Source organism: Trachypithecus francoisi, unplaced genomic scaffold (assembly GCF_009764315.1).
Source record: "Trachypithecus francoisi isolate TF-2019V2 unplaced genomic scaffold, Tfra_2.0 Lachesis_group8, whole genome shotgun sequence".
In the NCBI taxonomy this organism is placed as follows: Eukaryota; Metazoa; Chordata; class Mammalia; order Primates; family Cercopithecidae; genus Trachypithecus; species Trachypithecus francoisi.
In genome coordinates this window covers 42,709,798-42,733,099 of record NW_022681473.1, presented here as the reverse complement: position 1 = coordinate 42,733,099, position 23,302 = coordinate 42,709,798, and the positions used below count along the sequence as shown (strand labels likewise).

General features: G+C 34.9%; 1 protein-coding gene across 5 annotated transcripts in view; it reads left to right on the top strand.

Annotated features, from left to right (window-relative positions):
- The window catches only part of ANO5 (anoctamin 5), a 105,926-nt gene that overhangs the window by 36,643 nt on the left and 45,981 nt on the right, over positions 1-23,302 (top strand). For all 5 annotated transcript variants that reach the window (XM_033205855.1, XM_033205853.1, XM_033205854.1 and 2 more), the window contains 4 exons: positions 3,841-3,909; positions 5,170-5,454; positions 8,481-8,594; positions 11,876-11,991. In XM_033205855.1, coding sequence (XP_033061746.1) covers positions 3,841-3,909; positions 5,170-5,454; positions 8,481-8,594; positions 11,876-11,991 — 584 coding nt within the window. The remainder of the gene's footprint in view (positions 1-3,840; positions 3,910-5,169; positions 5,455-8,480; positions 8,595-11,875; positions 11,992-23,302) is intronic.

Here is a 23,302-nt window from a genome sequence, read left to right as displayed (position 1 = left end):
GCCCTCCTTGTATCTTGTTGCTGTGTTCTCCTTCACTTGTCCCTGAAATTCCTGAGCTTTAAATCTCATCAGATTTATTATTATCCTGCGTTGTTTTTGTCATTTATCTGTCTCTGCATCTTCTATTCCTCAACAATTTTAGCTCCTGGATCACTGTCAGTCTTTCCAGCAATCTTTTTAAATCATTGATAGTATCAATTCATACTTAGATGATTATTTTGACACTCTGGCCTCTCTGTTCCTTGAACTCCCTTTTCCAATGATCTTAGCTTCTACTCAGCCATTCACTCACCTAGAACTTGTCATTACTAATAACTGCAACTATTTATAATTTCATTCTATGTGTACAACTGTCTGATTACACCTCACATCTTTCTGATCCACATTCTTCCTCCTTCCACCTCACCAGGACCAGGTAAGAGGCAATCATCTTACTGATCTTTGCTGCTCTTATTCCCCTCTCACTCTTTATTCAGTTTATGTCTCGTGGTCAACAATTGCAATTACTGTGTTACATATCTCATCAAGTCCCTTTCCCCTCTCCTAGTTGTGCTTGACAAAGCAACAACTTTAGTTAAACCCAGCCCCACCTACTACATGCCAGCACACATGCAGAAAGGAAAACTTACAATTTACTGACTGACTTTACCTTACATTCGTGCCCATGGACCTTAACTGGGTCCTTATGCTTTGTGGCAATCATACTTTCCTTCCATATTCTATTGTCTCCCACTTTCTTAGATGACTGTTTTATAATGTTTTTTTCTTTCCTCACACCTCCAATACCTCCTCCTATCTTCAAGCTTAGCTGATCACATTTTTCTGCTTCATTGAGAAAACTGAAGCAAGAAGAGAAAACCTATAAATTTCTACCACCACATCTGTCCATCCACCAGGATTTTTGCTTGTGTAAGCTATCTTACTCTCTGTTACCATAGACAAACTATGTATCCTTCTACCTAAAGGCAACTCCTCCACGTGTGCCCTGCGTTCTTTTTCTTCTTGCCTACTATTCAGGAGTGCCAAAGACAACCCTCAGGTTTAGGGGTTCATTACAAAGAATCACAGGACTCAGTTTATAGTCATGCTTATGGAGACATTTTATTACAGTGAAATGATAAGAAGCAAAACCAGCAAGGGAAAAAGCTCATGGGAGAAAGTCTGGAGGAAACCAGGAGCAAGCTTGTAAGGATTCTTCTCTCAGTAGAATCACAGGATATACACTTACTTTTTCCAGCAACAATGTATGAAAACACATGTGAAATATCTATTGGGCAAGCCCATTAAAGTGTACTAGGTTTTTATTAGGGGCTGGTTACCTTGTTGCCTTCAGCCTAGCACATACCAAAATTTCATACTCCCAGAAGGAAAGCAGATATTCAGCATAAATAACACTATTTGGAAAAACAGTATAGGCAAAATGAGTCACTCTTATCAGTTCTGGGAGTGGAGGGAACTCTTCAGAAAAGCAAGTCCCAGACACTAGGACCAACCTTTTGAAAGTTGCAGGCAGGCCTTTCTAAGGATAGGAGTTTAATGCCTGCTTTGTTAACTCATTTCTGTATACCTATTTTGGGATATTGCTCCTAAAGTTAGTTCCTCTTTCTCCTAAATTATATTTGATATTCTTTACTAGGCCATTTTCTTCAATGAACAAATAGGCGTTAATTTTTCTATATTAAAAAGTTACGAATAAAAACCCTCTTTTTGTCCCAGTTTTCCTATTAGCTACTATTTCTGTATTTTTTTCCTGCTCAATTATATATTAAACTCATTCTTTTCAAGCCTTCATCCCAGCCACTCTGCCCATCTCCTTGTATAAAATCCAGTGGTCAAGCCTCAGCCCTCATCTTACTTGACCTATTAGCAATATTTGACACAGTTTATCCTTCCCTTTTCTATTGTGTATGTTCTTCATGTGGCTTCCAGGACTCCACATTATCTTAGTTTTTTTCTTATTTCACTAGCTGCTCCTTCTCAGTCTTTGCTTCTCCTAAATCTCTTATTATTGAAGTGCCTCAGGGCACAGTCCTTAATCCTCACCTTTCCTTAACTTACACTGATGTATTTGATGATTCTGTCTTACTGTTTTAAAATAATATATTTTATGATTTTATATACATTAATCATACAATCCCTGAATTTACTTTTCCAGTCCACATTTCTCTTCCAACTGTGCATAACTAAATGACTATCCTGCATCTCATACCTTCAATAAGGTACTGGCATAACAGCAGACACACAGACTAATGAAATAGAATAGAGAATCCAGATTTAAATCTATGCATTTAAAACAAGCTCATCTTTGAAAAGGGGGCCAAATGCATACAATGGAGAAAAGGTAAGCTTTTCAATAGATGATGCTGATAAAACTGGATAATTATATGTGGAAGAATGATACCAGACGCATAGTTCTTACCATACAAAAGATCAAATCAAAGTGGATTAAAGCTTTGACTGTAAGAACTGAAACTTTGAAACTACTAGAAGAAAACACTGGGGAAATGCTCCAGGATGTTGATCTAGACATACTTCTTTGGTTAAGACCAGGCAATTAAAGGAAAAATAGATCACTGGGATTATATCAAGCCAAAAACCTTCTGCACAGCAAAGGAAAAGTGCCCATTATTGGATGACTAGATAAAGAAAACGTGGCAAATACATATAATGGAATATTTTTCAGCCATTAAAAAAATGAAATATTATCATTTGCAGCCATCAATGGAACTGGAAGCCATTATGTTAAGTGAAATAAACCAAGCACAGAAAGACAGATGTAATATGTTCTCACTCATGTGTGGGAGGTAAAAATGTGCATCTCAAGATAGAGTAGATTGGTGGCTACCAGAAGCCAGGAAAGGGAAGGGGAAGGAGGGAGATAAAGGGAGAAAAACAGTAAGTGTATTTATTACTACTGAACTGTACACTTAAAAATGGTAAAGATGATAAGTTACATATGTATATTTTAACTCAATAAAAATGTCTTAAAAATATAAAAATACTTTTTTTGTCATCAATACATTGCTTTAATAAAGGCTGGGTGGGTGGTTCACACCTGTAATCCCAGTGCTTTGGCAGGCTAAGGCGGGAGGATCAGTTGAGGCCAGGAGTTCAAGGCCAGCCTGGGCAGATAATGACCCAGTCTCTATAAAAATTTTTTTAAAAAAGTATCCAAGTGTGGAGATACCTGCTTGTAGTCCCAGCTACTCAGGAGGCTGGGGAGGATCACTTGAGCCCAGGAGTTTGATGCTATAATGGGCTGTGATCATAACACTGTACTCCAGCCTGAGCAAGATCCTGTCACTGCAAAACAAACAAACAAACAAACAAATGAAAAACTAAGCACCCAAGTGGTTATTTTCAGTAATGACCTATAGTTAAATTTAAGTTTACTTTTTGCTAAGTGAAGCCATTTTGTCCTTCCGGATTAAAAAGTCTTGATGACATATTGGCTTAAAATTCCAATAAATATATAGTTTATTTGAAGAGTATTGACCTTTGTAATAGTGAGTCTTTTCAACTTGGAGCATGTCTCTCTGTTTATAAAGTTTTTTAAATTTACGTTACTCAGTAAAGTTTTGTGCATTTCTACAGATAGAGGCTCTGCGTATTTCCTGGTGATTATTCCTAGATATACTGCATTTTTGTAGTTGTTGCGAATTATAGCACAAGAGAAAAGCAGTACCTGACATTCAGATGGAGCACTTTTATATACAACCATGGCAGAGGCAGAGAGCCATCCAAAGTCACAACCATTGTGTATTGAATCTGTCAATACTGAGCAAATAAAACAAAAGTGTTCTGCATAATTCTGTTGATTTTTTTTTTTTTTTGTCATAGGAAAGAAGAAAAGAGTTTGAAAAAAATCTCAGAAAAACAGGTCTTGAGTTGGAAATAGAAGATAAAAGGGTAAATGTAGTTGATAATTTATACCAGACTCTTTAAGTGTTGTTTTCTCCTATTCTGGCCTTTGACTGGATAGACTCTGTGTTTGGGGGCAATACATTAGCTCTTTTGGCTACAGATATGTGCACTGGGATGATAGGGCCTGTAGTCTTACAGGTAAGTAGATGAGTACTGTGAATATGCAGTAATAAATGGACACAGTTTGCATTCAGGATACAAAGAAAAAGAAGATGTGGACTTTTTCTCATAACAGTTTCATTTTGAAGTCTGGCTATAATCTGGTCCCCTAAATAATTAACCAGGCTGTCTTGCAGCATAACCTGCTGTTTAAGCCAAGACATTCTTTCTGTTCATGAATATACCATATTTTCTTTTTAAATTCATTTTTACTGTTTTTTTAGAATTTCCTTCAAATTTGTTTTTAAAGTCCTATTTAATATCTCACCCTATCTATGAAATTACTAATAGTTTCAGCCTGGGCAACATAGCAAGATCCTGTCTCTACAAAAAATAAAAAATAAAAAATTAGCTGGGCATTGTGCCTGTTGTCCATCTACTTGAGAGGCTGAAGCAGAAGGATTGCTGGAGCCCAGGAGTTTCATGGTTGTGCTGCTGCACTCCAGCCTTGTCAACAGAGTGAGGCTGTGTCTTAAAAAGAACAGAAAAGAAAAGAAAAGAAAAACTAAAGCATTACTCTCCAGTTCTCCCATTTTCAGTGAACTAATAAATTATTATACCATACAATCCGTAATTTTTCCTATGCAATGAACCTTTATTACCTAAAGTTCTTCCTCTTTGTGTAGGCTAAACAAAGAAGTTGGGTAAGAAGAGTGAGTGCATTTTACAGTCTATATGTATCCCTTATATAACTTAAGTAAAATTTTAAACTTATAGCTAGTTACTAAAAACTTAAGAAATTGCCCAGAACCACATAGGTAATTGTGGATTTAGATATGAGTATACATTGACCATGAAATATATTTTTAAAAATATTCTTTCTCTGTTTGTGTGTGTCTTTATATGTCTCTTTCTGTCTTTCACATATATACACACATTATATGTATACATATACACATGTTTATGTAACTATAACTATGTTTTGTGAATTTTGTTTTCTCAAAGTTTTGCCTGGAAATTTCAAAAAATTGAAAATACTTTGATGTGTTTGAGATTTTATAAAATATTATTTATTTTATTTAATCAGCTCAATAACAAACTGATCAGTAAGCTTTCTGCTATTTTGCTTTTTTTTTTTTTATGCAGGACTCTGAAGATGGAAGAACTTATTTTGTCAAGATCCATGCCCCTTGGGAGGTATTAGTTACCTATGCTGAAGTCTTGGGAATCAAAATGCCTATTAAGGAGAGTGATATTCCCCGACCTACGCACACTCCTATGAGCTATGTGCTTGGGCCTGTGAGACTCCCAACGAGTGTGAAGTATCCCCATCCTGAATATTTTACTGCTCAATTCAGCAGACATCGGCAGGAGCTCTTCCTCATCGAAGATCAGGCAACCTTCTTTCCATCCTCATCAAGAAACAGAATTGTAGGTAGAGAAGACCTTTGGGCACATCCCTTTGAATACGAGATATATGCTTGTGTGTGCTTTTATACATGTGCAGATGTCATACCATTTCTGCAAGGTGTTTCTGTATAGGATATAAGCATTTGGTGATATTGAAAAGTTTGAAAGTGTAATTAGACCACATAAACCCATTACCCTCCCTAACTCTCAAACTGTTGTTTAAAAATGAGTGGTTGATGGTATGGATGTAGTAAAGGAAGGGATGTTATACAGTATTGGAAAAAGCAATTAATTGAGAGCTAGAGGACTTTGATTTTGTAAGATCTTTGTAAAATGGTTTTACAGTCTTGGAGTTTGGTTTTATACAGTCAGTGCATAGTAAAGGAAATATTTATCATTCCAAATGGAAATAGAATGTTTTAATTTCTTTATATATGGATAGAATTTGAGAAACCTCAAAACTTTTTTTCCTTCATTTAAAACTATTTTCTTTCTTCTAAATAGTATTGTTTTCTCTGCATTTGAAGTCCTAGGATCTTTAAGTTTCCCACTAAAAACCTCTCTCACAAAGAATCATGGTTTTGTGCCACTGTTTGTGCTTAGACAGGAATAATATCTACTTCATAGGTTACCTAGATAATTAAATTAGTTCAGACATAAAAAGCTTTGAGCAGTGCCTGGCACTATTTTCTTAAAACACTCTCATAATAAGCAGAAGCTATTGTTGTTCCGCCCACCAGAATGTCAACGAGCAAAATTCCTTGAGCATCCCCCCAAAAAACTGTTGCCATGGCCTTTGCTCTTGATTTGTCTGCTTTTGCTTTCCCTGAACCACTTCCAGCTTTATCTTCAGGATAGCACTGGCAAAGCCATGTTTCATCCCTGTCATAATTCTTAAAAGAAATTCTTAAGGATCTTGATCCTACATATTTAAAATTTCCATTGAAAACTGCTTTTGTCTACAGGTGAACTGAGTACAACAATTTTCACACCCATTGATTGGAAAGTTTGCTCAGCTATAATTTTCCAGTCAGAATGGTGAAACCTGAACCAGTTGAGATATCTGTGGTGTTGGCCTATTATTTGTGCTGTTCGTCTTTGGTCCTCTTCAATTAGGGCATGAACAAGGTGAATTTTTTCCTTGCAAATTGATGTGAATGGTCTGCTGCTGTGGGCTTCATCTTTGACATCATCTCATCCCTTCTTAAAATGAGTTATTCATTTATAAACTGTTGATCTCTTTAGGGGGATTGTCTTCATAAACTTTTGGTAAAGCATCAGTGAGTTCACCATTCTTCCCCCCAAGCTTCACCATAAATTTGATATTTGTTCTTGCTTCAATTTTAGCAGAATTTATGATGCTCTGACAGCGGCCCTTTTCAAACTGATGTGTCCTTCTTAGTCCCTCAGACTAAATCCTGTTCGGACATGTTATAACAAGTTAGTATGAGTTTAATTTTGTGCATAAAATTTGAAAATCACACATATCCATTTTTCATGAGTCTTTTGAAGACTCCCTTGTACCCTGAGAAAAAGGAGGTGGGGGAAATCACTTTCCCTTTTGGCACCAGGGAAAATCTACTTCTTTTACATCTATCCTTACCCCTGCAGTATCTCCCTTTTGTTGTTACTAACAGTTTATGGTGACAAAGACCAGACACACTTCACTTTCTCCAAATTCTCATTCTTCGTTTTATAAATGGTTAGCTGAACTGTTTATCCTCATTGATCCATCAGAATAAGAAGTTGACCTTGACTTGACCAAACTTTAATTAAGCTTCTCTTCTCCCTATAAGAACCTGAACATTGACCTACCCTCAGCTTGAGCCAATATTGTCATGTGTAGCAGCTCCTCCTTAGCATAAAGAAAGATCATCCCTGACAGCTGCTTACTTCTCCCTATGAATGAGATCACTTTTCTGCCTGACCTTTCAGATGTTTGCAGATCTCTGAATCTTTCTATTGCAATAGTCCCTCTCCACCTTTTGCAATAATTTTTTTCAAATAATGTCTTTTCAGGCCTAAATTCAGTTTTTTTTTTTCAATTTTACAATACTATACTTTACTTATTACCATAGCTTTATAATACATCTTAATACCTGGTAGTATAAATATTTCCACTTTGTTAACATCCCAAGTCAGAGTTCTTACTTTGGTGAATCTTTCCTAAGGAAATAATTCAAAATATGTAACACAGGTCATATTTATGACATTATTTATAAAAATTAAAACTACCTTGCATAAATTATGATTTCTTTACCAAGATGGGATATTGAGCTGCTCTTAACATGGATGATGAGTTTAGATGATGATGATTCAAGAACTACAACCATTCCAATCAAAGAGTCTTTGAATGGTAAAATGTAAAAGAAAGGAAAGATTGGGGACTATGTATAAAACAGTGCTGAATAAAAACAAATTTTGCAATTAGAAATACAGAAATTTTGAAGAGTTGCTGGAAGATAAAAAGCAGATGAGATTGAATTCACAGAAATACAAGAACAGAGGACACCAAAGCCCAATTATATTCAGGATAAAACTGATAGAAATATGCAAGTCATTGCGAAATGGCTGTAGAGATAGGATCACCTTGGCTAATAAATTCAGATATCAGGTAAAAGGCCTTGTAAAAATAATTAATTGAAGAAATATTCAAGACAGTTTGGATAAATATCAATTCTACTCCATATTCCCCCAATTGACTTGTTAGTAGTGACATTAGTCTCCTACTTGAAGCCCTAATTATAGTAGAAATTCTGGCACAAAGAACTAAAGAGGAGGTTTGGACAGGAGAAACAATAAATTATGGTCCGTTCACCTCTTCACCCCATCAAAGGAATGGGGAGCTCTCAGACTCAGAAGCTAAAATATCTGCAAACTCCATATAATCCCACACTCTACATATTCCAGACAACCAAGAGAAGCTTCCTTCTATAATTAGAGCCTGTATCTACATTCAAAGTAGACATTGTTAAATTGTGATTGAAAGGAATGTGGAAAGCGTAAGTTCTGAAATGTGATAATGTCTTTTTGTACTTACCTTGTAGGTGTACTATATTCTCTCAAGATGTCCTTTCGGCATAGAAGATGGGAAGAAAAGGTTTGGGATTGAAAGGCTGCTAAACTCTAACACTTATTCATCTGCCTATCCACTCCACGATGTATGTATAGGTTTGATTGTGAAATTCTGAGCTTATTTTCCTCCTGCCATGTTCATTACTGGGAGAGAGAATCTTCCTTTACTTCAAATTGCTTAGTTTTCTCTTCTGGTGGGAAAATCCCCAAAGACTTCCTGGTTCCAAGCTGAGAGCTTTACCAGCTATGCCAAGATATATACTAAATGTGTCTTTGAAGTTTCAAATGGACACATATTTTAAAAACTTTTACATTTGCAAATGACTTTTTATTAGAACCCATTTTGAAAACAGCAGTCACATTAAAAGAACATTTTAGAATATAATATTTGGAAATTTCTATCTGAGTCCATTAGTTCTTTTCTCATTTATAAAGTTTTGAAGCTGTAAGGAATTTAAATTACATGCATTCACATACTCATTCATCAAATACATGATTGGCTTCAATTATATGTAAAGCATTCTGTTAGCCATTATTGGAACACAACCATGAATCCAAGCTCATAGTCTAGGACTCTCGTAGAAATAAAGCATGTGTACAATTGCAATATAAACTAAAGCATAAGAATGTTTCAGATGTTATGACAATTGATACTCAGAAGAATTTTTTGGGGGGCTGGCAAATCATTGTACAAAAACATTGAGTTTAAAAGTTTAATAGAGAAGTGACATTTTGCATGATTCGCCTGTTGAACCAAACCTGAAAACTTGGCCTTGGAACCAGTACTCAGCCTAATTTCTTAGCCTAATACAATAATTTTGTATTTTTAGTAGAGACGGGGTTTTGCCATGTTGGCCAGGCTGCAATTGAACTCCTGACCTCAGATGATGGAAACTTTTTGATGAAAACTTTCTCATTTGAATAGCCAGTGTTTAAATTTCACCACCTATTGACAGTAGAAATCCTGTGGCTCAATGTGTATATATTCTACTTTGAGATCATCCCTTGGACATCTATTTTTATTGTTTCTTTTGTTACAGTTTTACTCTTCCATACTTAAAAAGACTTTTTGATGATGTATTCTCTTTGCAAGAGATATAGTTCTCAGTAATAGAAGAAACAAATATTTTAATTGAAACAAGTGGCAGCTAAATAATTCCCCATTTTTTGAACAGTGTTGCTGTAATAGTTCCCAAAAGCCCAAAGCCAAGCTCTTCCTTTTCTAGGATTTGGTCTGCTGTGCTAGTTTTCCTCTGTTAATATTTAATTTTTGTTTTGTTTACTTTTGTTTTTTGAGATGGCGTCTTGCTCTGTTCCCCAGGCTGGTGCGCAGTAGTGCAATCTTGGCTCACTGCAGCCTCCGTCTCCTGGGTTCAAGCAATTCTCCTGCCTCAGCCTCCTGAGTAGCTGGGATTACAGGCACATACCACCACGCCTGGCTAATTTTTGTATTTTTCATAGAGAAAGGGTTTTGCTATGTTGGCCAGGCTGTAATTGAACTCCTGACTTCAGATGATATGCCCGCCTCAGCCTCCCAAAGTGTTGAGATTACAGGCATGAGCCACTGCAACTGGCCAATATGCAGTATTTATTAAGTAGTATGAGAATTTACTCTAGGTCAGTTCAACACTGATTAGTTTTTTTTTTCTTTTTTTTTCCTTTATGTGTTTCCTGTAAGAGTAGAAGAAATTTTCCAAAATGAGTCACCATTTTCAACAGGAGTGTCAATTTAGTAACTTAAGTATTAGAAAAAACAAACAGCCTCTTCTTTTATTCAACAGCCCTTGAACACATATATAGTACCTAATCACTGAGGATTGGTTCCAGAACCAATCCCCTGACCCTTGGATACCAAAATCCCCGCATGATCAAGTTTATTATATAAAATACAGTAGTATTTGCATATAGCCTACACACATTCTTCAACATACTTTAATTCATCTTAGATTATTTATAATACCCAATGCAATATAAATGTAAATAGTTGTTATGCTATGTCTTTTTAAATTTTTTTTTTTACTGCTGTCTAAAAATATTTACAATCTTCTGTTGGATAGATTTGTGAATACAGAACCTGCAGATACAGAGGGCCCACTGTCACATTTTTTTTTTTCCTGGGGCAAAGAAACTCTTAGGAGATTATAGATTCTAAATAATAACGTGGACATTTGGTAAAGCAGAGATCTAAATAGGTTAATAAACACTTTGCACTGCATTCTGTGCCATTCTTTCTTCACAAAAGGGCTCATTCTTTTTTCTAAAGATTTTGAGTTTTTTTTCAATTAATTTTTAGGGCATTAATTCTGTCCTTACAATGCCATATCATAAAGCCAAACTAATGTCTTCAGTCATCAGCAGTTTTAAACTATACATGTAGCCTTTCAGTAGAGTTATATAAGCTCATTGGAAATGCAATGTCACTGAGCTGTCACTAGAGATAGCTATAACTTACTGTTGATTTTACTTTTTAATCTTTCTTTTCTTCTGAATGCAACATTAGGTACTGGATTTTCCCTTATGTGCTCTACAGAATCATTTTTCAAAATACCCACATAGGCTGTTTTTTGGTTGTTTAATTTCTTAAGATTCAGTTGAATTACCTACAGAAGAAGAAAAAAGTTGGAATCTTGGTGATGCAAAATTTAACGCCTTTTCATATATATATTTTCACATGTGCTAAATTTTAAACTGGATATCTATTCAGTGCTGCCTTCAGCAGTTCATTTGTCTACAGTAAAAACAGAATGTCTTAAACAGCCACAGTGTACACAATACTTTGCTAGGCCATGAAAATATATAAATAATATCAGTCGGTATCTAACAATGGGAGAAGAGCTTATGCATGAAGCAATACTGAGCCCCTTAAATGCTAAAGGTTTTTGTAATATTTTAAGTTCTTTGGCAAGTGGCTATGAGAAAGGACAGAACAGGAATCTCTTCCCGTAATAGCAGTATGACCTTGGATTCATTGCTTAACGTTCCTTGAGGTTTAATTTTTTCATCTACAAAAAAAGTGTTAGCCCATTTCTAACGTCCTATCTAGTTATATAGTGATATGGCTCTCTGGGCCTGGAATATTATATTAGGATTTGAGCAGAGAAGAAAGGGCATTCCATGTGAAAGAACAGCTTGAGTAAAGCCAAACTCTTACACTTTTACTTGTATTTTGAGATAGCTTTGTGTGATAATTTAATAAATAAATATTATTATAGTTTGTGAAATAATTTCATATCAATTGAATATGAAATCTAAAAGTAAAAGAAAACATACCCTTGTTTACTAACCTTCTTTAGAACAGCAGTGTTTATTTACTTCACCTTTGTCTTTTGCTTCATCTTTTATGTACCCTCCTCTTGAATATCTGCAGGGTCAATATTGGAAGCCATCAGAACCTCCCAATCCCACCAATGAAAGATACATACTTCACCAGAATTGGGCTCGATTTTCCTATTTCTACAAGGAGCAGCCATTAGACTTGATTAAGTAAGTTTCATACATAGGATCAGACCAATTAAAACTTGATAATGTGATTTTTATTCACGATGGCATAATATTCTGTTTTATTTAACTACTATTTTCACCCACTACATTTCACAGCTTCTTGGTTTCATATCTACACTATCAATTAGCAATTCATTTAGGAGAATGTTGTTGCTAAATTGATGAAAGACAACAGAGATAGTATAGTGGTTAAGAGGTTAGACCTCAGCATTTAACTAGGCTGAATTCCAATCCAAGTTCTGCCTCTTGAAAGTTATATGAATTTGGTCAATTTACTTAACCATTATGAAAATAGGAATAACAATATTACTACTTTTTAGCATGGTAGTTATAATATCTATACTATCTGTAAAATGGGAATAGCAATATTACTACTTTTTAGCATAGGGACTAGCACTTAGTGTTTAATACATATTAGTTTTTGTTTCTCCTGAAGTCCAGAAATTTGAAACATAAGACAAAGGTTGTGTATTGATGTCTGTGTGTGTGCTCTTAGTGAGCTGTGACGACATTTGTTCTATGACCTCAATCCTTTAGACAGTTTCATTAGCTAAGCAAGAAGACTATGGTTGCAGGTTATTGCTTTAAAGCATAGCAATACTGTAAGCATACAGGATATTAGGAGACTTCTATGATTTTATTCAATGAGCTATTAGATTAGAGATCTCTTGCTACTATAGGCAGTGTTTTTTACTTGGTGATTTATACTTGCATTGCTATGCTTACACAGCATCACAGTATGTGTTTCATGAGACTGATTTGAATGGATCCATCCAAATCAATTGAAATGTTATCTCAACAGTACGTTTAAGTGAAACTAGAGGACACATTTTGAAAAATCAATGCCAGTTAGTCAGTTTATAAACTGGGGCTTTTAATAAATCATGCAAACTCCTTCTTGAATGGTTATTTTAACTGTTTTGAATAATAATCATTTAATACTTTAAGTTATAAAACTAAAATATCAAAAACATTTCAAATAATTAAGAGATTAACAGAGTTTTAAGTGAAATTCTACCTTCATCAAACTCCACAAAAATAACTAGACTTGATTTGGATAATATTGATTTAGTCCTATTTTTGTTTTTATGTATAAAAAAGCACAGAAACATTTTTTTTCTGAGAGCAATGGCATCTTTCTCTTCTCTTTCATGCTAAGATCTTTCTGTATTCACTAAATAGTATATTACCGATATCCTTCTATGAATACACAAAGATCTGTCTGATACTATTTAGTGGAACACAGAATACCTTATTATAAATTTTTCATAATTCATTTATTGGTTTTTCTATTGAAAAACATTAGGCTGTCCCAATTTTTTAATATAATTTCAACTTTTAAATTTTAGATTCGGGGGTATACATGCATGTTTTTTATGTGGATATATTGCATGATGCTAATGTTTGGGTTGCAGATCCTGCCACCTGAGTAGTGAGCATAGTAACAAATAGGGAGTTTTTTAACCCACACCCCTCTCCCACACTACCTCCTCTAGTAGTCACCAGTGTATATTGTAGTCATCCTTATGTCTATGTGTATTCAATATTTAGCTCCTACTTACAAGTGGGAACATGCAACATTTGGTTTTCTGTTCTCTTATTAATTTCCTTAGGATAATGGCCTCCAGCTGCATGCATGTTGTTGCAAAGGACATAATTTTATTCTTTTTGACAGTTGTGTAGTATTCCTTGGTTTATATATACCACATTTTATTTATTTACTCCACCATTAAAGGGCACCTAGGTTGATACCATGTCTTTGCTATTATGAATAGTGCTGTGATGGACATATGGGTGCATGCGTCTTTTTGGTAGAACAATTTATATTGCTTTGAGTATATACCCAGTAATGAGATTGTTGGGTCAAATGATAGCTCTGTTTTAAGTTCTTTGCAGAAGCTCCAAACTGTTTTCCACTGTGGCTGAATTAATTTTCATTCACATCAACAGTGTATAAATGTTCTCTTTTCTCCACAATCTCACCAGCATCTGATATTTCTTGACTTTTTAATAATAGCCATTCTGACTGGTATGAGATGGTGTCTAATTGCAGTTTTGATTTGCATTTCTCTGGATTAGTGATGATGAGCATTTTTTATATGTTTGTTGGCTGCTTGTATGTCTTTTGAGAAGTGTCTCTTCATGTCTTTTGTCAATTTTTTAATGTGGTTATTTGGATATTGCTTGTTGATTTGTTCAAGTTCCTCATAGATTCTGGATATTAGACTTTTGTTGGATGTGTAGTTTGTGAATGTTTTGTCCTATACTGTAGATTGTCTACTCTATTGATAGTTTCTTTTGTTGTGCAGAAGCTCTTCAGTTTAATTAGGTCCCACTTGTCAATTTTTTTGTTGTTGTTGCAATTACTTTTGGTGACTTAGCCAAAAATTATTTACCCAGGCCGATGTAGAGAAGGACATTTCTTAGGGTTTTCTTCTAGGATTTTTATAGTTTGAGGTCTTACATTTAAAACTCTATTCCATCTTGAGTTACTTTTCTACATGGTGAAAGATAAGGGTCCAAGTTTTATTCTTCTGTATATTGCTAGTCAGTTATCCCAGTACCATTTATTGAATACAGAATCTGTTCCCCATTGCTTGTTTTTGCCAGCTTTGTTGAAGACCAGATGGTAGGAGGTGTGCAGCTTCATTTCCGGTTTCTCTGTTTAGTTCCATTGGTCTATGTGTCTGCTTCTGTACCAGTACCACACTATTTTGCTTACTGCAGCCTTATAGCATAGTTTGAAGCCAGGTAGTGTGATGCTTCCAACTGTGTTCTTTTTGGTTAGGATTGCTTTGGCTGTTTGGCCATTTTTATGGTTCTATGTTAACGTTAGAATAGCTTTTTCTAATTCTGTGAAAAATGTCATTGGTAGTTTGATAGGAATAACATTGAATTTGTAAATTGCTTTGGGCAGTATGGCCATTTTAATTATACTGATTCTTCTAATCCATGAGCAAGGAATGTTGTTCTGTTTATTTGTGTCATCTCTGATTTCTTTCATCAGTGTTTTGTAGTTTTCCTTGTAGAGATCTTTTACCTCCTGGATTAGCTGTATTCCTAGATATTTCATTTTCGTGGCTATTGAAAATGGAATTGTGTTCTTGATTTGACTCTTCAGCTTGAACATTATTGACATATAGAAATGCTACTCACTTTTGTTCATTGCTTTTGGGTCCTGAAACTTTACTGAAGTCTGTTATTTGTCATTTATGAAGTCTAGGAGACTTTTGGTGGAGTCTTTAGGGCTTTCTAGGTATAGAATCATTTGTCAACAAAGAGAGATAGCTTTTCTTCTTCTTTTCCTATTTGGATGCCTTTTTTTTTTTTTTCCCCTTGTCTGATTCTTCTGGCTAGGACTTAAGTACTATGTTGAACAGAAGTAATAACAGTGGACATCTTTGTTTAATTTCATTTCTCAAGGGGAATGATTCCAGCTTTTGCCCATTCAGTATGATGTTGGTTGTGGGTTTATCATAGATGGCTCTTATTATTTTGAGGTATGTTCGTTCAATATCAAGACTATTGAGGGTCTTTTTTATCATGAATGGAAAGGGATGCTGAATTTTATCAGAAGTTTTTTCTGCATTTATTGAGATGATCATATGTTAATCGTTTTTCCTGGTAATTCTATTTATGTGGTGAATCACATTTACTTATTTGTACTTGTTGAATCAGGCTTGCATCTCAGGAATAATGCCAGTTTGATCGTGATGTATTAACTTTTTGATGTGCTCCTGGATTTGGTTTACTAGTATTTTGTTGACAATGTTTGTGTCTATATTCGTCAGGAATATTGGCCTGATATTGTCTCTTTTTGGTTGTTGTGTCTCTATCAGATTTTGGTATCAGGCTGGTGCTGGTTTCTTAGAATGAGTTATGGAGAAGCCTTTCCTTTTTGAGTTTTTGGAATAGTTTCAGCAGGGTTGTTACCAGTTCTTCTTTGTATGTCTGCTAGTATTTGGGTGTGAATTCATCTGGTCTAGGGAATTTTTTGGTTGGTAGATTTTTAAATTAATGATTAAATTTCAAAACTTATAATGGTCTGTTCGGGTTTTTACTTTCTTCCTAGTTTAATCTTGGGAGCTTTTATGTTTCCAGGAATTTATTCATTTCCTCAAGATTTTCTAATTTATGTGAATAGAATTTTTCATAATAGTATTGGAGGATTTTTGATTTCTATAGGATTAGTTATAATATCATCATTGTCATTTCTCATTAGACTTATTTGGATCTCCTTTTTTTCTTTGTTAATATAGCTAGTGATATATCTTATTTATTCTTTTGAGGAACCAATTCTTGGTTTCATTGATCTTGTGTATAGATTTTTGCATCTCAACTTAGTTCGATTCTTCTATAATTTTAGTTGTTTCTTCTGCTAGCTTTGGAGTTGGTTTGTTCTTATTCTCTAGGTCCTCTAGGTGGAATTTTAGATTGTTATTTTGAAGTCTTTCTTACTACTTAATTGAGGCATATTAGAGCTGTAAACTTTCCTCTTAGCAATGCGTTAACAGCATTCCAAAGATTTTGGTAAGTTGGATCTTATTTTTATTAATTTCAAAGAATTGTTTGATTTGTGCCTTAATTTGGTTTTATACTCAGGAGTTATTCAGGAGCAAGTTGTTTAATTTCCATGTATTGGTACAGATTTGAGATATGTTGGTATTGATTTCTATTTTTAAAGCACTGTGGTCTGAGTGTGTGCTTGATATGATTTTGTCTTCTTTAATTTATTGAGATTTGCTTTATGACTAAACATGTGATCTCTGAGAAGATGAGAATATATATTATGTGATTGGTTAGTGCACTGTAGGTGCCTATTAGGTCCAATTGGTCCAGTGTTGAGTTTAATCCAGAATTATTTTGCTAGTTTTCTGCATCAGTGATCTGTCTAATGTTGTCAGTGGGATGCTGAAATCTCCCACTACTATTATGTGGCTCTCTAAGTGTTTTTATACGTTAAGAAGGGCTTGTTTTATAAACATGGGTGCTCCATTGTTGGATACATATATATTTAGGATAGTTAAGTCTTCTTGTTGAATTGAGCCCTTTATAATTATGTAATGGCCTTCTTTGCCCTTCTTAATTCTTGTTGGTTTAAAGTCTGTTTCATCTGATAGAATAGAGACTCCTGTTGTTTTTGTTTTCCATTTGCATGGTATATCTTTCTCCATCCCTTTACTTTGAACCTGTGAGTGTCATTATACATGAGACAGGTCTCTTAAAGACAGCAGACAGTTGGGTCTTGTGTTTTTATCCAGCTTGCCACTCTATGTCTTTTACATGCAGTGTTTAGACAATGTATATCCAGTGTTAGTATTGATATGTGAGATTTTGATCTTGTCATCACGTTGTTAGCTTGTTGTTTTGTAGACTTGATTGTATAGTCTCTTTATAGTGTCTCTGGGCTATGTGTTTAACTGTGTTTTGTGACAGCAGGTATTGTTCTTTCATTCCATGTTGAGTACTCCCTTAAGGACCTCTTGTAAGCTTTGTGGAGTGGTAAAAAGCTATCTCAGAATTTGCTTGTCTGAGAAGAATTTTATTTCTCCACCACTTAGGAAGCTTAGTTTGCTGGGATATGAAATTCTTGGTTAGAATTTCTTTTCTTTAAGGATGCTACAAATAGGCTTCCAATATCTTCTGACTTGTAAGATTTCTGCTGACAGGTCTGCTGCTAGCCTGATGGGCTTCCATTTGTATGTAATCTGACCCTTCTCTCTAGCTGCCTTTAATTTTTTTTTGTTCGTGTTGAACTTGGTGAGTCTGATGACTATGTGCCTTGGGGATATAGTGTCTCATCAGGGTTCTCCATCTTTCTTAAATTTGTGTATCAATTTCTGGTGAGATTGGGGACATTTTTATAGACTATATCCTCAAATATTTTTTCCAGGTTGTTTACTTTCATGTCTCAGGAATGCCAATAAATCATAAGTTTGGTCTCTTCATATAATTCTAAATTTCTTGGAGGTTTTGTTCTTTTTTTTTTTTTTTCACCTTTGTCTGGCTCAGTTGATTTGAAGAACTGATTTTTGAGCTCTGAGATTCTTTCCTCAGCTTGGTCTATTCTGATATTAATACTTCCTATCATATTATGAAATCCTTATAGTGATTGCTTCCATTCCAGAAGTTCAGTTTTGTTTTTTCCTAAAATGGCTATTTCATCTTTCAGCTCTCAGATTGTTTTACTGGATTCCTGGATTACTGGATTGGGTTTTAACTTTTTCTTGATTCTCCATGAGTGTCATTTCCATCTAGATTCTGAATTCTATGTCTGTCATTTCTGTCGTTACCATCTAGTTAAGAACCATTGCTGAGAAGTTCATTTGGAGATAAGGGGACACTGACTTTTTGAATTTCCAGAGTTCTTGCACTGAATCTTTCTCGCCTGAGAGGGCTGGTGTTCCATTAACTGTAGTATAAGTTAAGTATAATCAATTGGCTTCATTACTGGGCGCTTTCAGAGAGCCAAGGCTCTGTACAGGGTCTTTGTGGCAGGATTCTTGCCTTGAGTTTCACAGGTTTGTATATTGGCAGTGTTTTTGGTGTTGTAATTTGGGCTATTATCCAGTAGATGGCACTTAGGAGTAAGAGCCTGCAAATAGGCTCCGCCTTGCAGCGCTTCAGTGTTTCTGCCTATTCACAGCAGTGCTCTGTGGTGGGGTGGAAAGAGAGATGACCCTCTCTCCTTCCTAGTATGCTTCGGGATCCTGGGAGAGCCCCCTCTGATCATTGGCACTCTGTATTTCCTTTGTTACTTGCTAATTTCAGTATTACTTCTGATATGATCTGATATGATTTATAATTTGCTCTACTTATCTCTGGTGTTCAATCAATTTTTGTTTTATATCTTTCCACTCTTCTCTATTCCTTTTTTTTTTAGTTTTTATGTTTCTGGGGTTTTCTTGTATCAGCAAATATTTATTTGAGAAGAGTTCACTCCATTTTTAGGTTTTTATTACAGTATCATTCAATTTCATGTTATTTGGGGAGAATTATCAAACTAAATAATTTACTTCACATTTTTTGATTTTGTTTTTGTTTTACTTTTTTTATGGATGTGATCTACATATTTCAATTTGTTTTTAATTTATGAACAGAGTTTCTAGCACTAGAATGCCCTTCTCTGTTAGTCCATCACACATTCTCAAAATATTGTCTGTAGACACATTTTCTGCAGTGTTAAAAATGTCATTTTCATCATTGTGTGCCTGTGTTTTGACTGTGGCTCATCACATGAGGTCAGAGGTAGCATTTTTTACTTGTGGCATCGTGTCGGCACTCAAAAAGTTTTAGATTTTGGAGAATTTTGTATTTTGAATTTTCAGATGAGGAATGCTCAACTTGGTGAATGGGAGTGAGGGAGAATCTCTTTCTATGTGTGCTGGACCTGAAGCTTTCTGTGAGTCTCAGAGCTGTGGGCACCCATCTTCCCTTGCCCTGCGAAGCCTATTTCTTTCATTTCTACAAGATTCCAACTCTCCTCTCTTATTTCCTTTTTTCTGTTTACTGCCACTCCTCCAAGGAGTACCAGTCTTCTCTTTGTATCTGATTCTTCTCAAGAAATATTGCTTTTCTCAGGCTGCCACTTCCAGTCCTGCTCTTTTCAGATTGTTTCTTATAGATTACAAATGACCAAATCCCAACATATATTCTGCATTAGGGGATTTAGTTAAACTTTTCTCTAGGGGTTATTTTAGCTGTGTTTCTTTATGTTTCCCACTCTACTTTACGTGTTTCCCCTATAATTTCTTAAACATATTCACCTCTCTCCTGTATCTTACGTTTGTAGCAGCAGGTGTTGAAGTTGTGTTTATTTCCTTACTTACAGGTAATTTGAGGATCATGATGTTCTCTGTCATGATACTGAAAGCCTGTATTGGGTTTGGATTTTTTTTCCTCTCCTTGTTGATTTCATGGATTTTGGGAAAGGTTTTATGGGTTGACTTGATAAAAGTTAAAATATTCTTAACATAGAAAGAATTTGCCTGTAATCTCAGCACTTTGAAAGGCCAAGGCAGGCACATCAGTTTAGGTCAGGAGTTTGAGACGATACTGGTCAATATGGTGAAACCCCGTCTCTATTTTTAAAAATAATAATAATAATACAAAAATTACCCCAGTGTGGTGGGACACATACCTGTTAGCTACTTGGGAGGCTGAGGCAGTAGAATTGCTTGAACCTGAGAAGCAGAAGTTGCAATGAGCAGAGATCACACTACTACACTCCAGCCTAGCAGAACAGAGTGAGACCCTGTTTCAAAAAGAAAAAAAGAAAAGAAAGAATTTATTCAGAGATGCGTAATTACAATTTACACATTTATTTTAATGGTACTTTATTAAGCATCACTACATATCAAGTAAGGTACTGTGCCTACAAAGATAATCAGATTGTGGTTTCCTAACATGAATTTGTTTGCAGGAACACACACAAATGCATATTAGTTACAGCACAGTAATACTTCAAACAAAATACAGAGGGAAAAGCACCTATTTTCATGACAACTTCTAGGAAAGCCTCACAGTGTTCATTCTTGAACTATGTCTTGAAAGATAAGTAGCAGGATAGTAGGTAAAGAAGTTAGGTAAGAATATCTCAGGCAAAGAGAACACACAAGAGCACTGTGTGTTTAGTTCTTCATGTAGGAGTGTCGGCAAAGGAGATTTGAATGTTTACCAGGAACAAAATCCTGAAGAACAATGCTGAAGTAAAAAGATGAAGCTTTGAAGGAAGAAAAGGGTATTGCTCAGTTTTTACTTTAGAAACATCATTTTATTGGAAACAAAAGATAATTTAGATGGATATAAGATTGAACTCAGGAAAGTAAGGAGGTTGTTAAAATTGTTCAGCAATAAATATTAGAGGTCTTTTCAAGGCATTGGCAACAGGAAGGAGAGGAGACTATGAATTAGAAAAATATTTTTATGACAGAATTCATTGGGCCTAATGGATTATTGGATATGGAGGATAAAAATAAGGAAGACAGCATGATAGAGTGTCTAGAAAGAGATACAGTTTATAGGCATCTGAGTTCCTAGATTTCACATATTTCATGTTACGTCTACACCAAACATCACTTTCATGTCCAGATATCTGGAACTGGCTTTTCTGCCTTTTGAGCACAGATAATTTTGTCACATTAGATAATAATTTTGGGGAAGATGGCAATGCCAAGATTGAAAAAAATGGGTTGATAGAGCATATAAAATTGAAGACTGATCACTGGCACATCAGTTCTATCAGCTCATTTTTTTCCTTCCAGCTTACACTTCATGTAACGTTTTTTGATTTCCATATGTTATATGTTAATGCTTAGAAATAAAATTGAAATACTGCCACATACTAGCTAGCATAGACTAAATATATGTGTGTGGTACAGATAATGTTATTGCAATGTGAGGATAATACTGAAGCTAAGTTTCTCAGATGTTTATGGATTCATTGTAAAAATAAATCACTTTAGAAATAAAGTTTGCATTTATTGATTGATTTCTCAAGATTGTATTCAATTTAATTCTATCATCATTCTTTTGATTATTTACTATGTTTTCGACTAAGTATTACATCTTGGAAATACAAAATGAGGGCAGTCCCCTCACACAATATCTCGCAACCAATATTACTGAATCTCTTCTACCTATCAGATGCTGTGTTAGATGGTGCAGTGCCACAATCAGTTGAAAGTCTAGTAAGTAAAATGGACAGGTTAAAAAAGATCATAGATTTAAATATGTGGCATATTTTTCTAAAAAATAATACTCAAAAGAAGTCTCTCCCTATATTTGAGCTTTTATAGTGTCTCATATTATTAGATTTCTCTTATTTTCTTAATTATGACCAACAAGATAGTTTAAATTAAATATTAAATGTGATTTTAATAATGTATACATTTTTACCATATTGCAAATCTAATAAATATCTCTTGCTTTCTGAGATCCTGAAAGATTATTTAGTTGTTAATCTGTTACTGTTAGACACCCAAGTCCAAAATTTAGTAAAATAATTTGAATATTTCCACATGTAATAAATACTTGCCTGATTTCATTTAGTAAATTCTCAGCAATTTCTCTTTTTGACAGGTCTACAGTTCTTGAGGGATTTTATTTTTTATGCTCAAGGAATAAGAATTGTGACAATCGAAAAGGAGAAAAAAGTAGTACTTTAAGGTTGTTGAAATGTCCAGTTTCCTTATGAATTATTAAAGAATGTTTAAATCTATAGCAATAATGTTGATATTATATTTCTAATAACATTGATTCTGTAATTTTTTGTTTGTTTGTTTTTTTGTTTTTTTTGGAGACAAGGTCTCCCCCTTTTGCCCAGACTGGAGTGCAATGGCGCGATCTTGACTCACTGCAACCGCTGCCTCCCAGGTTCAAACGATTCTCCCGCCTCAGCCTCCCAAGTAGCTGGGATTACAGGTGCTCGCCACCACACCCTGCTAATTTTTGTATTTTTAGTAGAGACGGGGTTTCACCATGTTGGCCAGGCTGGTCTCGAACTCCTGACCATGTGATCCGCCCACCTCGGCCTCCCAAAGTGCTGAGATTACAGGCGTGAGCCACCACGCCCGGCTGATTCTGTAATTTTTAAAACATTAAAATAGACATGGTAAACAGTAAATTTCATAAAATATATTTTTGTACTTTTTTCTGATTTTGATGTTATGTACTATCACAATATTTTCTACATTTTTCAGCAAAAAACTGGGAGAAACCAAGTTCATTCACTCTAAGTATGAGTAAGCTTATACTTAGAAGTTGTGAATGGCAGATTAACAAGGGAATATTATAGCATTATAATTTAATTTCAAGTTTATAGTGATCTGGAAAACCAAATTAGGGAAATTAACAATGCAAAAATGTTCATCATCACTGAAAAGCATGAAAAAAGACAGGATAAGCAGAAAGATGCCTACTAATTTTAAGAGTGTTGAACTATGAAGAGTGGGAGGTTCAGTAAAATTAATATTGTATATGATAAATATATTTTAAAATATCGTTGTGAAAAAACATTTATAACCATTATGTTCAGATATGTGTTCTTGTTGAGCATATATATAAATTACAATTTAATATTAAGTACTTTCATTGAATCATATAGCACGCTACTAGAACACAAAAGGTATCACATCTTTTTGCCTAGGAAACTGTGGAAAGACTCACAGATTTGGTGAGCTGGGATCTATATGAAAAAGGAGGAGGATTAGTCAGGTTAAACAACAACAATAACAAGAAAACCTGACTTTCTGAGGAGGAGAAAACTACTTTCTCTCATTCCTAAATGGGATAC